The 15,682-nt window shown below is 47.1% G+C and overlaps 5 protein-coding genes across 5 annotated transcripts; 3 read left to right on the top strand and 2 right to left on the bottom strand.

The window, feature by feature from the left end:
* Positions 1–2,394: 2,394 nt before the first annotated feature.
* CNBK2250 (hypothetical protein) lies at positions 2,395–3,806 on the bottom strand (the record flags this gene model as incomplete). The annotated part of the gene is made up of 2 exons (XM_767761.1): positions 2,395–3,221; positions 3,272–3,806. 2 exons carry the CDS (start codon positions 3,804–3,806, stop codon positions 2,395–2,397), a joined length of 1,362 nt encoding a protein of 453 aa, XP_772854.1.
* Positions 3,807–4,312: 506 nt separating this feature from the next.
* Positions 4,313–5,385, top strand: CNBK2240 (hypothetical protein; the record flags this gene model as incomplete). Its single annotated transcript, XM_767760.1, has 6 exons — positions 4,313–4,378; positions 4,437–4,596; positions 4,645–4,703; positions 4,757–4,872; positions 4,922–5,223; positions 5,282–5,385. 6 exons carry the CDS (start codon positions 4,313–4,315, stop codon positions 5,383–5,385), a joined length of 807 nt encoding a protein of 268 aa, XP_772853.1.
* A 2,491-nt stretch (positions 5,386–7,876) lies between these two features.
* CNBK2230 (hypothetical protein) lies at positions 7,877–8,981 on the top strand (the record flags this gene model as incomplete). The annotated part of the gene is made up of 3 exons (XM_767759.1): positions 7,877–8,149; positions 8,204–8,314; positions 8,367–8,981. 3 exons carry the CDS (start codon positions 7,877–7,879, stop codon positions 8,979–8,981), a joined length of 999 nt encoding a protein of 332 aa, XP_772852.1.
* Positions 8,982–9,278: 297 nt separating this feature from the next.
* Positions 9,279–10,973, bottom strand: CNBK2220 (hypothetical protein; the record flags this gene model as incomplete). The annotated part of the gene is made up of 1 exon (XM_767758.1): positions 9,279–10,973. The coding sequence occupies one exon, from the start codon at positions 10,971–10,973 to the stop codon at positions 9,279–9,281; it is 1,695 nt and encodes a 564-aa protein (XP_772851.1).
* Positions 10,974–11,285: 312 nt separating this feature from the next.
* Positions 11,286–15,233, top strand: CNBK2210 (hypothetical protein; the record flags this gene model as incomplete). The annotated part of the gene is made up of 19 exons (XM_767757.1): positions 11,286–11,366; positions 11,420–11,431; positions 11,485–11,664; positions 11,718–11,990; positions 12,038–12,228; positions 12,285–12,452; positions 12,508–12,834; positions 12,887–13,003; positions 13,052–13,298; positions 13,351–13,476; positions 13,531–13,616; positions 13,668–13,715; positions 13,765–13,902; positions 13,956–14,112; positions 14,166–14,431; positions 14,492–14,654; positions 14,704–14,855; positions 14,906–15,014; positions 15,069–15,233. The coding sequence occupies 19 exons, from the start codon at positions 11,286–11,288 to the stop codon at positions 15,231–15,233; spliced, it is 3,006 nt and encodes a 1,001-aa protein (XP_772850.1).
* Between the last annotated feature and the right edge of the window lie 449 nt (positions 15,234–15,682).

Raw genomic sequence — 15,682 nt, 5'->3', positions numbered from 1 at the left:
AATCGTCGTCTCCAGCAGGTCCTTATATAATGCCATCGGATGGCAGAAGACCAATTCTCGGCCAAAGAGGAACGCAGAAAGGGGAGGATCTAAGGATTAAGGATTATGGGTCAAATGACGAGGTGACGATGAACGCATTAAGTGCTATCCACCTTCTGAAACAGCCCCTCGCAGTCAGTAATAAAGACGTTTCTGCCGACTGCGCTGTAAGACTGTTGCTGATACATACAGGAAGATCGATTTGACCGCAGGTGAATCTAAGCAGATGATATCGGATTAAGGTCGGGATGAATATTTCGAACAAGCGCGACAACCACAGACCACAAAGAACGAAGTACATACCGCACGGAGTGAAGTTGTAAAGACAAGCGAAAGGCTCCACAACAACCGGACTCGTCGTTGAACGCCGCAGGTTACGCTTTGAAAATAGGCCGCAGGAGTAAACGCCGACCTCCGTCCTTCTGCTACCATACGTATACTGCTGCGGCTAAGAGCTCCGTCCGTCCTTGGCACCAGTCATTTATCAAGTGTTAACGACGCTAATAAGTGGCCAACAGGGTAAACACGACACACATGGAGTAACGACAACGGTGAAAAAAAAAAATGTGTCGCACGATGCGGGCGGTCTAAATCGATCGATGTTGGAATTCATCTACTATTCTCCACCGCATCACTGACGGTCAGTCGGATATCAGATAAGCTGATAAGGCGGAAAATACTGGAGAGTATTTTTTGTTCCAGTGTTGCGTGCTGCATTATTATTCTTCGTTATACGTTACTTCTGAGCAAAAAATTATTACATCCATCAATATTCAGTTCAATACTACGGCGACAGACATACTACTAAGGAATCGCGTCATCCAAAAGCTTTTGTAGAGTATTGTTTGTTGTAAAGTGATGTATGCGGTTCATGCCAAGCAATAATCAGTACCAGTGCGTGCGTAGTAGTAGCACCGCAGCACATACCTGGTGCTTTATAGTACGGGTGGCTGACCACCAGTCGTGCCTCAGATCTCAGATTTCTAGGTTCACCCTTGTTCCTTGAAGAATGACATAAATCATTCTTCATTTACATTCTTCATAACTTACATACAGCAGCTTGCAGAACAGGAATGGCGGCAACTACCTCACAGGAAGTACACGGAAAGTGGAGAGGCAGAATGGCAGGTGATGAGAAAGGAGAGGAAAGCTTGAGCTATGAAGGTGTGTGGTCTTCGTAGTTTGGAAATTTGAGAGCGAGAATCCCTCGTAAGGCGTCAGGAACAGGAGCTACTGTAACAGTAGATATAGATAGTACTACTATTCGTTGTTTTTACTTGTCGGCTGCTAATAATGGTGGGCTACGTACTAGGCTCGACACAAGCCCCTCGACGGACATCGGCTCCGACGAGGCATGAAGTAGGAGCCTAATAGGCTACGTACACGCAACCGTAAAACTCAAAACTCGGTCCTACCGATTTGTATCATCTTCTCATTAACGGTGTCGAGTATAGCACACGTATTGTGCATCCTGTGTGTCTGTGATGCGAGGGACGGGAATACTCGATATGCCTCATGGTCAGTAAATGTGCAAACGTAGCAATTTATTACCCTGTGGGACCTTGCATTTAGACCGTTCCTGCTTGATATCATCGTTACTAATAATACACAAACGTAAATCTCGCCGGATACCGTATTCACCGGAAGCCTCATCGAGCATCAAGCAGCTCCAAAATATGATGGAGAGAATGGTACATGACCATATTTTAGCAGAACCGATAATGCTCACCGCGCACCGCATTGGATAGTATTAGGGTTGTGCAATTTTTGAAAGTACTGGAGCAGATGATACCCGGTACGACAACCAACCCTGTCATCATAGCGACGAAGTGTGAACTTCAAGTACGTTGCCAAAGTAAGTGTTTTTATTGGGTGTATCTTCTTCGGCAAATAAAGGCTCTTGTAGGACCAGCTACCGATCAGCTCCAACTGCTGTTGTATCATTGATAGGTAGTAGTGCAATCCTCCTAGAAGTGGAATAATAATAAGTGTTGCCACCACTAATGGGATTCTTTGCACAGCAAACAGTACTATATTCAGCCTTGTTGACCAGCAACAGCTGACCCAAGCATAGGAAGTGCTAGAATAGCTAGATACATTATGTCTGAAGTGAAATATTACCCCGACGTTGCATGCCAGATGCCATAAGTAGGTGAAGTTGTTTGGATCGGGGATCTGAACGCCGCGATGAACGAAGGGAAATCAGGCGAAGGGGGAAAACAATGTAGTTTATGACATCCAACAGAATGTCAACGGAACTTCGATCAAATGAGCTGGCGCCCGGGGTTATCACGCGAAAAACGAACCTACTGTTTGGTACGAGTTTAGAAGGATAACGGCCACGGACACAACTTGCTATTCATCACTTTGTCCGACACTTGGTTCATAACTGCCAGCATTGTCTTCTGACAAGACATCATCCATCTCTTCCTCGCTTTCTCCATGCCAAAGTTCTTTGATCTCTTTATCAAAGAAGAGAAGATGTTTTACGAGCTTCCAATCCTCGAGTCCCAGTTTTTGTAGCTTCTCCAAAGTCTCCAGTATCTGATAGGTCATCTTGGCTTGAACAGTTCGACGCTGGATTTCGTAACTTCTGTCCCGGTCCGCTTGCTCAAACTTGAGCTTTTTTTCCTCCAACGCGAGTTTTCGAAGCTCCAGGTCACGTTCCCATTTGAACCTTCTTTCAAGTTCCTCTCGTTCCATCTTCAACCTGGCTTCTTCCAAGGTAATTTTTCGCGACTCCAATTCTAGTCGCCAGTGCTGGGCGTCTGAAGGATGGGATGAAGAGGATGGAGGTAATACATGTGGAGGAGGGGCAAGCTGGGTGATATGGGTGGGGCGAGAAGGACCAGCTCCAGAATTGCGGGGAGGAGCGAAATGCGGAGGTAAGCTTTGCCTATGCGGGCGAGAAGAAGGGCCGACAGGGGTGCCACTGCTCGTGCGCATCCCGCGTATTGTAATGGGAACAGAATTAGGATTGGATTTGTGAATGGCAAAAGCAGATGATGACAATGGCGCAGCATCAGAATTCTCCTCAAGGCCAATGGCCTCTGTGACGGAAGGACATTCGGTAGAATTAAGAAGGGAAACTGGGTCGGAGGCTTGAGCGTTACCTTCTTTTACGGTGCTTGAGAGAGCAGGGAAAAGCTCGTAGTAATATTTACAATGCCAAAGAATGGCCCCTTTCTTTCGGATCAGATTCATACCCAAAATATTCGTTATATCTACTAACCTTGAATGTCGGTGATACCCCTCTCAATTTCTTCAGGGGTAAGAGTGTTGTCGCCTCGCTCCGCTACGCCATATGCCGCCTTGAAATCATGATACGTCTTCTCAATCTTTGCAAGGATTGCGCCGGACGATCGCTCATCACCCCTCGTGCCAGCTTCGATTAATTTCTGTCGTATGATAACATCTGCAAAGTAGTTGAGTCTTCGATCATATTGAGCTGACCTCCAAGCCTCCCAATTCTCGGGAACTGACATCCATGCTATTAATATCTGCTCTGCCGTGCGGGCATTATGACCCAAATCATTCTTCCAGTTGATCGTAACCCTTGGGCGCTCACTTTCAATCTCCTTTTCTTTACCCTTGATCGAAGGCTTTGGTCTTTTGGGATCACTTGCTTCCAACGAATCGACGCTGCGCTTCAGCCAGTTTTCGCTCGTAGGATCAGGAGCGGACCGTTCCTTATTAGGGACAGAGACAGCTCGCTCTGCGGGGGAAACATCCTGGGAAGGGTTGAGGTTGGGGGAAGAATGAGACATTCCGTCGGTAGTAACTCCGAGTAGATATGACGGTGCCAATGGTCGGTGAATTGATTTGCCAAGACACTCCAGGCGGAGATCGGGGGAGACAAAAACAAAACCAAAAATAATGAAGCGCCACCAACGCAAAAAGTAATCCCTGACCTGGAACAGTCGCTGCGGACTTTTGTGTGGGACGCCGCCGTAATACCATGTTATTAATTATCCCTATTTATTTGACAAGTTCATTTTATTTATGATATATATCTCATAAGAAGGTATGATAAGTTACACGTCATCATATTCAAGAAAGCAGATGTAACGTAAACGACGCGTGGTCGTGACGACAGAATCGACGAACTCGCTTTCTCTATTCAGCGCACAACGAAAAGCCAAAGCTCGGTAACCAATACCAAGGCGAAAACGGCTCCTCCGACTTGATTGGAAATATAGTATCAAGGAATCCTTCCCATTACCTTACAAGGTAATCAAGCCCCATTAGCGTTCAGCAACAGTAAGAACACTCAATGTCCGATTTCACCCCTTGTGGAAGTTTCTCACCTTCAAGCTTTACCTCTTCGACTCTGATTCTGGTGAGTTCTGGATTATGCTGAATAGTAACCGGTAGACTGATAAAGTTTGCCGGGGTAGCCCGTCGTGTCTTTGGGTAATGTCCCTCAACTCACTGCGGACCTTCTGATCTTCTCGCTTGGCCTCAAGAGGGTGGGTTTTGTTGGCAAGGGTGATACTGTCACTCCTTTTGCTGGAAGAGGAGAGAAAAAAGGAGAGATTGTGACTGGTGGACTTGAAGGTACAGTTGTGCCCAATCTGTTGACAAGTTGCTGACTAGTCTGCATAGTTTATGGCCGAGAGGAAAGCCAGCTGTACGTCATCCAACAAAGGTCACCAACCTTAAAAGCAAGTCATTGTCTCATGTGCGAGAGATAAACTGACTATTAGTCTACCAACAGTCTCAGAAGGATCGCCATGTCTCTTTATTGAAAACTTTCATCAATTCCAATGGTTTTGGAGCGGTTCTCGTCCTTACAAGTCTGGATTCAGCAATTCAAGGCGATGCTCAGCTCTCGTAAGTCGCGCATTTCGGCTATTTTGAAAACTAAATCTGGCGGATTTAGGATACCATATCAGCGGGTAATCCCGCCGGGGCTTCGATCTCTCCCCAACCAGATACAAAAAATACAGAATATACCGCCGCTATCACTTAGTCTCTCCCAGCCAGCCTCTTCCGGTCAAAGCATCAGTTCCTCTTACCCACCATTCCTTCCCGCGGCTGGTCTCACTCGACGGCTATTAGCAGCTCTTTCGGAAGAAAAGACGCTGATACCTCATGGTGCTATTGCCGCATGGTGTGTCGAGGGTGACAATAGAGGGGATGCTCGAAGCTTCGCCGACGTGGTTCTGGATGTGCTCGATTTACGTAAGTAATCGATCTACCCTTTGTTATACATTAGTAGGATGCTAATATTATGTTGTAGAGGATGTTGTACAGGTACAGGAACCTGTTTCGTGGGAAGGACTTTTTGGGACAACCGAAGGGTGGAGCGGGGGTTTGGGAGCCGATGCTGAACTTTATGGTTGATTATGACACTAGATACGGACAATATTATGGATGTGGTAATCATTCGCAGTCCTGTTGACTACTGGGACTCCCGTATTGTCCGCACAAGAGCATTGTCCGCACAAGAGCAGTTGGGAAAGGCACGACCAGCTCGAACGTCTAGTTGTAGACCTGCACTCAAGTCATGAAATGTTCATCGTTCTTTGCGGAAATTATCATAATGAGCCTCCTACGTTCTCTAAGAATCCTTTTGCAGCAGCTTGACATCCCTCAAGTTGACATCAGGCGAAGACAAAGAATCTCGGAAGCTCAAAATTTGGACGAAGCTCCGTGTTGTCGGAACTTGATTGCCACCAATCCCTTAAGATGAAGCGCGGACAACGTCTATGCTGATCTTTTGTACTGTACTTTTGCTTGTATTTGCTATTACCCATATCTAATAAAGTACCCAGTTTCTAGAAGATACGCAACAAGGAGTTTTGTCACCCTCTCAGAGCTCCAAACATGGCTTATATCCCTATTCACCTTCCAAGTCATATCATCCCCTTATTAATGATTTGCGGATCTTAACCTGAACCTTCTTTATCGTTTACCTCTTCTTCTTCTATACCGCCAAGATATGGGACATATATGACGAAAGCCCCGAAAGTAGCTGCCGCAATAGCATTGTAGGTCGGTAAGAAGGACGGGCAAGAAGTGCAATAATGTGGGTGTTAGATAATCAGAATTTGTGTGTTGGCAGCTTGGACCAACGCCGAGGAAGTGGCAAGGAGCATTAGTAGGCAGTATGTAAGATCTGATAGTGCTTACGTATTGGCAGCAAACTAACTTTGCCTAGAGACGGAGAAAGCTAGAAATGAGGCTGGCCAAATTGACATCGCTATGCTTCTGCTTGATAAGGATGGGGATGAAGGGCTTTTTGGGATAGCGAAAGACGATGCCGAGGATGCAAACGTCAGGGGGGTAGTACTTGAAGGGTCTATCGGGGATGTATTATTAGGACCCCTCGCTCGCTGGCCTTGCTGTTCTGTCCAGTAGTAGCGAGAGACGAAATGACTTGCTTGTATCGAAGTTGCAAGTTTGCCTTTAGATCTCTGCTTTTGACAGTAATGCCGGGGTGTCTGTTAAATATCGATTATTCTTCATGGTTGCAAAAAAGACGTTTATCCATGTCGAGATCGCTATATGTCACGATGCAAGATAAGAGTTATGTTGTCAAACAATCGACCAAACTATATATACAAAAGCCATGGTTACTTACCCAGGATCGCGTCGATCCTTCGTACCTGCTGTACCACCTTTAGTAAAAAACGACGAATCATAATAGATGCACAGGACAATCAGTTGGCAATGATTTGAAGATAGCGTGGGCTATCAATGGTGGTCGAGTTTTCTTGGTAAGTAAGCTTCATCTGCTGTTTGATAAATGAAGAACCGGCTTATCTATTTTTAATTACTTAATGCATGGTTAGAACCCATATACGATGTAAATAGAATACATGCTATTCTTCTGTCCTTCAGTTCGTTGCGGCCAAGCGTGTTCTCTGTGCTCCACTACGAGTACTCTTTTTCCGCGACCCCATTGCGCTTGCTCTTGTATGATTGCGCTATCTTAGCGCATGTGCCTGAAACGAAAATAGATAAGAAACGAAATGAATGACGAAGGAGATCCCGCAAAAAACGATTCAAGATCAAGAGATCTATTTGTGGCCTGCAGGGCCGTGGGGTTAACAGACGAGCTGTGAACCGCAAATCGTGGCCTGCGATAATTATCCGAATATTGTGAACTCCGAGCATTATCAAGCATTATAAATGTTAGTTTTTAGTCTTCATCCACAAATAAACGTATACAGCTGTCTGCCAGCTGGAGAATGAGTATCATCAGCTTCAAGCGGAGAGCGGAAAGCGAGGGAGCGTGATGCTTGCAAGTAATTCCGCGTACTCTTGGATTGTCTTGGGCCTTGAAGTCTTGGTCGTCCACGTCGACGGGGCCAGACCGCGGCTCGGACTGGAATTAGGAAACGGGCGACTAACCGCAGTACGGAGATCGCCGCCTGCCAAATCTGGCGCTTTTTTTTGGTCGGAGCTTGGCTGAAATACCGGGAAGACGTCAGGGTACGTCCCAAGAAAACTGGAAGCGGAATCTAATGATCTATTGTTAGCGGTTAGGCTTCTTCGCATTTTCTTGGCGCTTGGCATTTCCATGTATTGATCACAGACTCTTTCTTAGTCGTCGCCAGATGCAAAAACATCATCGCATAAAGCTGTCCACTTCTTCTTCTCAGTGCTCGAAACTGCCCGGCCAGGCGCTCCATCCATCTCTTCACTCCCAGTCCCACTGCTTGTATCTTCAAATCTCTTCTCACGCACAGCGCATCTGCGTTCGACGTCAGAACATTCCAGCTTGGCGCCAAGCTGGCAAAGACAGCATCTCATATAAAGATATATAGACTCCCACAGATCCTTTTCCCACCGTCTTTCTCTTATTCGACTCTTCCCGCAACTCTTCACAATGTCTTCAGCAGGTCCTTCTCGCTCTCCCCAGCCCTCCTCCCGCTTTCACCCCTATACTCTCCATCCCCACACCCACTCTCATCCCTCTCATCACGCGGAAGATTATCGCACAAAATCCCGCCGCCCTGAGCGCTCTCCTGCCCGTAATGCAAAGGGGGAGTACCCACCCAGTCCCCCTCATTCTAGACGAGATGCCAGTGAGACTCCGAGCGTATCGTTGTCCATGGCTTTTGGCGGCATGGGTGGTGGTAAATGGTGGGACGAAGAATTGGTGAGTTTGACCGGTTTTTGGTGTGCGCAGTATTGATAAGTCGGTTGAAAATAGCCACCACCTCCTGCCTCTCTGGCGAGCATACTTGACTCATTCCGAAAAAGTGGTGAAGGCGATCGAGAGTTGCTGTTGAGTATCCTTGGGGCCAAAAAGGCTGAGGAGGAGGTTAGTGGAGTGCACATTATGTATACGGGCAAAGACTGATATCGGCCTCCAGCGACTATCAGCTATGATCCACACTCGACTTACTGTCCTCCAGGCTCGACTTTCCTTGCACCAGGCAGCTGCTCTGGGTGCCATGTCCGTGCCTGTCATGCCTGCTCCTCCATCTACGGCCTTGGCCATGTCTAACACTTCTCCCAACCCTCAGCAACCTCCAGTACCTCGATCTGAAGAACTAAACAGGTCACCTGAGCGTACGCCTTCTCTCACATCTCGCGACTCTGGCCGTTCATCTTCTGCTGGTGTTGCCTCTCCCCCTGCCCAAACGGCTAGCGAGTTCATGCCTCCACCTCCACGGCCTGTTGCTCATGGATACGGAAACGGGTACGAAAAGGAACGAGAAGACCCTCGACCTCGATTCTGGCAACTCCACCCCAACCTTGCCTCTCGTGTCCCTCCACGGCCATCGGGGCAAGACCTTCCTCCCCTTCGAGACACTGCTGAAGGCCGAGACAAGGAGAGGAGCCGTGGTGGGAGCAGGTCAATCAGTCCAAAAGACAGTGGAGTGGCCGCTGGTGTTGGTCGCGATGGAAGAGACCGATCGGGAAGTGGTCTCGAGATGTTATTGGATGTTGGCATGAGAGGATTGGAGACTGAACGACGGGAGTAAGCAGTGTGTGTAGGATCAGCAGCCATTTGTAAAAAAAAAGAAGATCCAAGGTAGTTGTTGTATAGGCTTTGGGCTTTTCCATGTCTTTTTTGTTATTAATATGTTGAACGGAAGAGAATGAATCTACATCAAAATGCTATGCCTGACTCAACAACTACTCGTACAGATTCCGGTACACTTGATCAAACAATCTTCCTTCCTTCTTGTCCTCTCATTCATTATAACACAATCTCTATATCAGAACATCTTGATAGCCGGTCAGCGACTCGAAATCACGATACCACAGTCTTTACGTACCTAACTTTCTATGTCCTCCATACTCTGCAAAATTCTTTCAACTGCTGCTTTGCCTAGTGGCACCCAGAACCATCTTCCTTCCTTCCTTCCTTCGGTTACAGCTCCATCATGGTTTTCATCTACGTCACTGGCCACGCTAGCTTCGGCCACCAAGCCGTGATCTTTATATTCTCCTATGAACGCCTCAAAACGTTCATCCTCCGTAGCAATAAACTTATCTTTCGCAGTTTTGTTCAACAAATATCCGTCCACTGCAAAGGGGGGGGCAATACCGCTGCCGCTGGAGGGAGCAGGGTAAGCCACATGCCATTTTGGATGAGATGGTAAACGAGAGAGTTGCTGAGTAAGAATGAGTTTGAGCAATCGGGCTGCCTTGACAGGTACAGATTTGAGGATTTGAAGAGCACCTTCTTCAGATATGCCACCTGTTCCAGAGCCAGAAGGTGTGAGAGATTGTGCCGATAGGCGCAAATAGGATAGTTCGAGATCATAGGGGGCATAAGTAGTGAGACTGTGATGTATCCAATTGAACCCCCTGTCTTTTTGCGGGGTACCTCTCCAGCCACCATCAGGATATGAGTGGGGGGGTGAGTTGGAAAGAGATGTGGAGAAAATAATTGGGGTATGAACGTGATCAAAAGATGCTATTATATGGATTCGCGGAGAGGAGGCTAACAGAGACAGGGTAGCTATAGATCTGGGCGTTCGAAGGGATTGTGCGTCGATATTATGTATCACCAGATAGAGAGGAGCCGAAGCAGTGGGCCAATGCTTCCGCGAATGTGATTGTATAGCAGCAGGCGGTAGGAGATAGGCGTAGATGCGATGAGCAGCTCGCTCTAGAGGAGTTGAGCAGTAAGCCGGCACAGAGACATTTTGCGGTACCTCTAACCGATCTTCAACTTCGCTCAGAACGTCCCTAATGCCTAAACCTGGGAAGAAGCCATTGACTACAACTACATGTCCTTTCTTGGCAAGACGATTTTGAGCAAAAAGGTTCAGTGCCGGACGCTTGGAGCCAAAACCGTAGAAAAGAAGGTTGAAGCCTGCTTCAAGTTCTTTCTCCCACTGACGGAACTTGCCCATGAATGTCTCTGGCGGTATTAAGGTAGCGCGAACTTCTGATGATTCGGCAATATATCTTTCGTAAGCCTGTTTTGATAGAGGGTCGGCCAAAAGAGAATAGCTGTTCCCGGACGTTTTTGACGATTGCGCCATGAGTGTAAAATACCCGTCTGCCTTCGAGGCTCTAATAAACCCCATGTCCTCCTGCTCTCCATCACCTGGGGCAAGCACAAATGAGCGCTTAGGGGTTTTGACAGGGGTTCTTCGAGGTGTGGGAGTGGTCGATCCGGGTTTGCGTTTTTTAGGTGTTCCCCTTTTAGATCGAGGTGTGCTGGTCATTGATGCTGGTAAAAGACCCATCTTGCGAGGCGTAACTCTTGTCTCTTCCTCCTCCTCATTGACTCCGTCCTCCGCATCCTCCTCCTGGTCCGATGGCTCATATCTGTCTGCATCATCGTCATCGAGATCGTGCTCATTTTCTTCCTCGTCTGATTGATGGTCGGCGTAACCACTGAGGAAAGAGACAAGGTGTGATGCGCTCGCTTCTGGGTCTGGCGACTCGCGAGGTCGCGCTCCAGGATCTTCATGTTGTGGTGACTTCTGACGAGGTCGTTTTGCTGTGGGAGGCATCTTATAGCGTAGTGTAGCCGCTATAGTTGTTTATCAAGAGATCGTTGCCCACACAATGTCGACATATGTTTATTTACTGTTACTCGGCGTGATCTATCTTCTCCGTCTTTTTCTTTCTCGTCTGGCACAGGCGGCGAGTCGCGCCGAGCGATGGATGATGGCCTGCATGCGTGCTGTATTTATTATGTACGCGAAATGTGATGATGTTGAAATTAGCAAACGCGTCCGCCACTATCTCGGTTTGAATCCTCTTTCATTCCTCCTTACTTTCTTGGTCAAACTCATCTTGGGTCTTGGGCAGCACTCGGACAGATGTCTTCAAAAGCAGATTCTCCCAAGAAGAAGCCTGCCAACAAGGCTGATGGGCCGGCTGGCAAGGACATTCGTGGTTTCGTACGTCTTCCTCACGGCGCGTACAGCTCCAGCTGACCAGTGCCGCGTATTAGTTTACTTCAGGAGTATGCTTTTGACGCAAGACAATATTTCGTTCGAATCTGACATGATGATGTAGAATTCGCAGAAGACTAGTGTAACAAAACAAGTAGCAACTAAAAGTGGTTCAGGCAAGAAACCGATTACGATCAATGACAGCGACGACGAGCCTGAAGAGGTCGTAAAGACGCAATCGTCTTCCAAGGCTGTTCCCCCTTCATCTGCGCCAAACAGCACTGCATCAAAACACTTTGGATCCGTAAGTCTCGTTATCATCTGTCCAAACCAGGGCAAAGGCTAATGAACCCAAAGAAGGCAATCGTGCTCTCGTCGGACGATGAACCTGCGCCTGCCAGATCAAAATCTGTCACCAAATCCGCATCCGGGGCTGCCTCCAAGCCAGTACTGACACGAAAACCGGCATTGGCAAAGCGTAAAATCCTTAGCGACTCCGAGTCTGAGGAAGAGTATTACAAACCGCAACGGAAGAGACAAAGTCTAGGAGGAAGAGCTGGCAAGGAATCTGATGATCAAGGCACGAAGAGCACCAAGAAGGGGAAAACGAAGAACGACGACGACTTTGGCGTAAGTCGTCTGTGTTTTGAGTTACCTTCCACTCACTATCCCGATAGCCGGTGGATGTTGACAATGAAGATGAGTATAATTTCGATGATGAAGACGAGCCTCGGGAAAAGCCCAAGCCAAAATCAACTGCAAACAAGTCTCCTGCTGCTCCTAAGAAGTCTACGTCAGTTAAAAAACCGGCGGAACCTAAGACTGCTAAGATGGAAGAGCCAGAGAAGAAGGAAGAAAAAAAGTTTGAGTGTGTCTTCTGTCTTTCTTCCCATGATGCCATGCCCGTAAACTGATTGGATACAGCTGGCGAGCGGCAGCGGCAGCGCGTGCTGCTGGTCCTAAAGCCCCAGGATCCAAGGAAATCCCTGAGGGTGCGCCTGACTGTCTTGCAGGCCTCACGTTTGTTTTCACAGGAGAGATGGAGAGCCTGGGAAGGGAGGATGCGCAGGAGCTCGTCAGACGGTATTCTGGGTGAGTATCTTTTTATCATATTATACTAACTCGAATGCTAAGGCTTTGGGTATAGAAAAGTTACCACGGCCCCTTCTGGAAAAACTTCTTACGTCGTAGTGGGCGAAAACGCTGGTGTCTCAAAACTCAACAAGGTCAAAGAGAAGAAAATTCCTATGATCAACGAAGATGAATTCCTTGAACTTATTCGTCAAAGATCTTCTGGCAAAGGACCCGATGGAACGGTAGATAAGGCGGCTGTGGAAAAAGCGACTAAGGCAAGGGAGAAGGAGGAGAAGAAAATCTTGGAGCAGGCTAAAGAGATGGAAGAGAGGGAAAAGAAAGAGGAAAAGGAGAGAATAAGGAAGCAGAAAGCTCTGGAAGGACAAGGTATGGCTGTCAAGTGAGCTTTGTCATATTTCCTTGGTGCATCTCTGGCACTGACTGCTATTCAGAAAAATGGGTCCTGCATCAGCCCAGCTGTGGACGACCAAGTATGCTCCTACTAGTTTGAAGGAGATTTGCGGTAACAAAGCTCCTGTTGAACGCCTGGGTCAATGGCTGCAAGACTGGTAAGAGTACAATTAATGCTTGATGTATCATGGCTGATATAGTCACAGGCAAAAGAATTACAAGGCAAATTTCAAGAAACCCGGCAAAGATGGTATGGGCATTTATCGCGCTGTTCTCATTTCCGGTCCTCCTGGTATAGGCAAAACAACTTCGGCTCATCTAATGGCAAAAGAAGCCGGGTACACTCCATTAGAACTGAATGCGAGTGACACTCGAAGCAAGAAGCTAATCGAGAATGAAACAAATGTCGACAACAAGAGTTTGGATGGGTTCTTCAAGGGTCAAGGCGTTGGTGTAAGTCATCTAATGAAGTTCAGAAAAGGAAAGGCCACTGACGAGCGTACAGGATATAAATGCCGCGGGGTTGAAGATTGACTCTAGAACCTGCTTGATTATGGACGAAGTAGATGGAATGTCCGCGGGTGACAGAGGTGGTGTCGGCGCTCTGAACACATTGATCAAGAAGACTAAGGTAAGTGGAGCGCGGAATGTTCTTCAGACTATTCATTGATTATTGTTTTGGTAGATCCCAATGATTTTGATCTGTAACGATCGCACATTACAAAAAATGAAGCCCCTACAGAGCACGACTTTCAACATGACTTTTAGGAGGCAAGTCGTCTTTTTGTATTATATTATGCTGTGAGCTGATTGTCAAGGCAGACCCCAGCCAAACGAGATTCGCTCAAGGATTATGTCTATCTTGCACAAGTACGTTAAGTTGTAAGCTAATCAGTAACGAGTTAATATTGCTTAATAGGGAAAAGCTCAAGATTCCACCCAACGTCGTTGACGAGCTTGTGAAGGGAGTTAATTCTGATATCCGTCAAGTTTTGAACATGCTCTCCACGTTTAAGCTTGGTAAGAGTGAAATGAATTTTGACGAAGGAAAGCAATTGTAAGTCATTTTGATGTTTTTGGACCTTGAATTAAGCTCATTCGCGTCTGTAGGGTCAAGGTCAATGAGAAGAACACAATCATGACGCCTTTTACTATCATCGATAGATTGACAGGCCCATATGCTTTCTCCAAAAATAGCAAAGAAACGTTGGGTGATAGAATAGAGCTATACTTCCACGATTTCAGTTTTGTGCCTCTTTTCATGCAGGTAAGTTGCGAGGAACTTCACGCAGACAAGTAGAGCTCATCGCTGTATATCAGGAGCACTACCTCAAAACGAACCCTACTGTCTTAAACAACCTCGACGGTCCCGAGAAGAACCTCAAGCACCTTGAATTAGTATCCAAGGCTGCGGACTCTATATCCGACGGTGATTTAATTGATCGCATGATTCACGGCTCTGAGCAACATTGGTCTCTTTTACCGCTGCATGCTGTAGCTTCCACGGTAAAGCCTGCCATGCACGTGTATGGTGCAATGAGGAGTCAGGGTGGTGGTTGGGGCAGCTGGGGTCCTGCTTTCCCTCAGTATGCCATTTTTTCTTCTGCCGCCTATCGAATACGAGTATGATGCTAACAGTGATCTAGATGGCTGGGGCAAAATTCGAAGCAGAACAAACTTCAAAGACAACTTACGGATATTCAGATTCGTATGCGTTTGCGGGTGTCAGGAAGCAGAGAGGAGATTAGAGAGCAGTACATGCCTCTCTTGGCCAGCAAGATTGTATCTCCTCTCATTGATCGTGGTGCTGTAAGTACCTCGTTAGTGCGCTACTTCACTATTGCTAATTATCATGCAGGCGGCTGTGGAAGAGACGATTGAGTACATGGACGAATATTATCTTGGAAAAGACGATTGGGATGCATTTGTCGAACTTGGTGTGGATACGATGCGGGATGAGGACATCCTGAAAAAAATCCCAAGCGCCACGAAGGCCTCTTTCACCAGACAGTAAGTCGTATGTCGTTCGTGTCAACAACAGAAAGCTGATCTTTGCGCAGGTACAACAAGACTGATCACCCCATCGCGTTCCACAAGGGTGACATGTTTGCGGGGGCAAAGAAGAAGATTGATGCTGGACCAGTGCCGGACAATGAGGATGTTTTTGAAGTGCGTTTGTCCTGTGATCCGACGGGCTATCATCTGACTTTTCGTTTCGTATAGGAAGACGAGCCTGTGCCGGATGAGCCGGAGGAGGATACGGACGAAGAGGAGGATCCGTTACAGGATAAATTGGTCAAAGCTGTAAAGCCGAAAGGTAAAGCCGCGGCCAAATCTGCATCAAAACCGACGGCAGCCAAGGGAGTAAAGTCAAAAGCTAAGAAGTAAGGGAAGATCCGTAGACTCTCCAAACTCCAGGACGGAGAGATTAAATATGTAACAAGTATCGGGTTTCACAATTTTACTGCCTTCTAATTATATTGGGCGAATTGATATTGCATTGTTTCTTCGTTCATTTATGTTCGTTCGATCCTCGATCTTTTTCATTCCATCCCTCTTCTTGACGCATTCTGTTCCTCGGGAATGAAGGGTCGGGCACGGAGATGTTTACAGTGTCCGCTTCAAGGAAACCTATCATCAAGCTATTGCCGAGTTCTTTCATGCCTATTTTCTCTTGAGGCAGAGCTGCTGCGCTGATGATGATATCACTACACAGCATCGTATGGCATCAGCTGTTGGTGGCAACTCGTTGGCAACACCAATACCTTTTTGACAGCAACCAGTAGCAGCCGGCACGACTCACACTTCTCAATAATATATGTCTATCATGTACTCAG

This window comes from Cryptococcus neoformans, chromosome 11 (assembly GCF_000149385.1).
Source record: "Cryptococcus neoformans var. neoformans B-3501A chromosome 11, whole genome shotgun sequence".
Lineage (NCBI taxonomy): Eukaryota > Fungi > Basidiomycota > Tremellomycetes > Tremellales > Cryptococcaceae > Cryptococcus > Cryptococcus deneoformans.
This window is presented reverse-complemented; position numbering and strand designations above follow the sequence as displayed.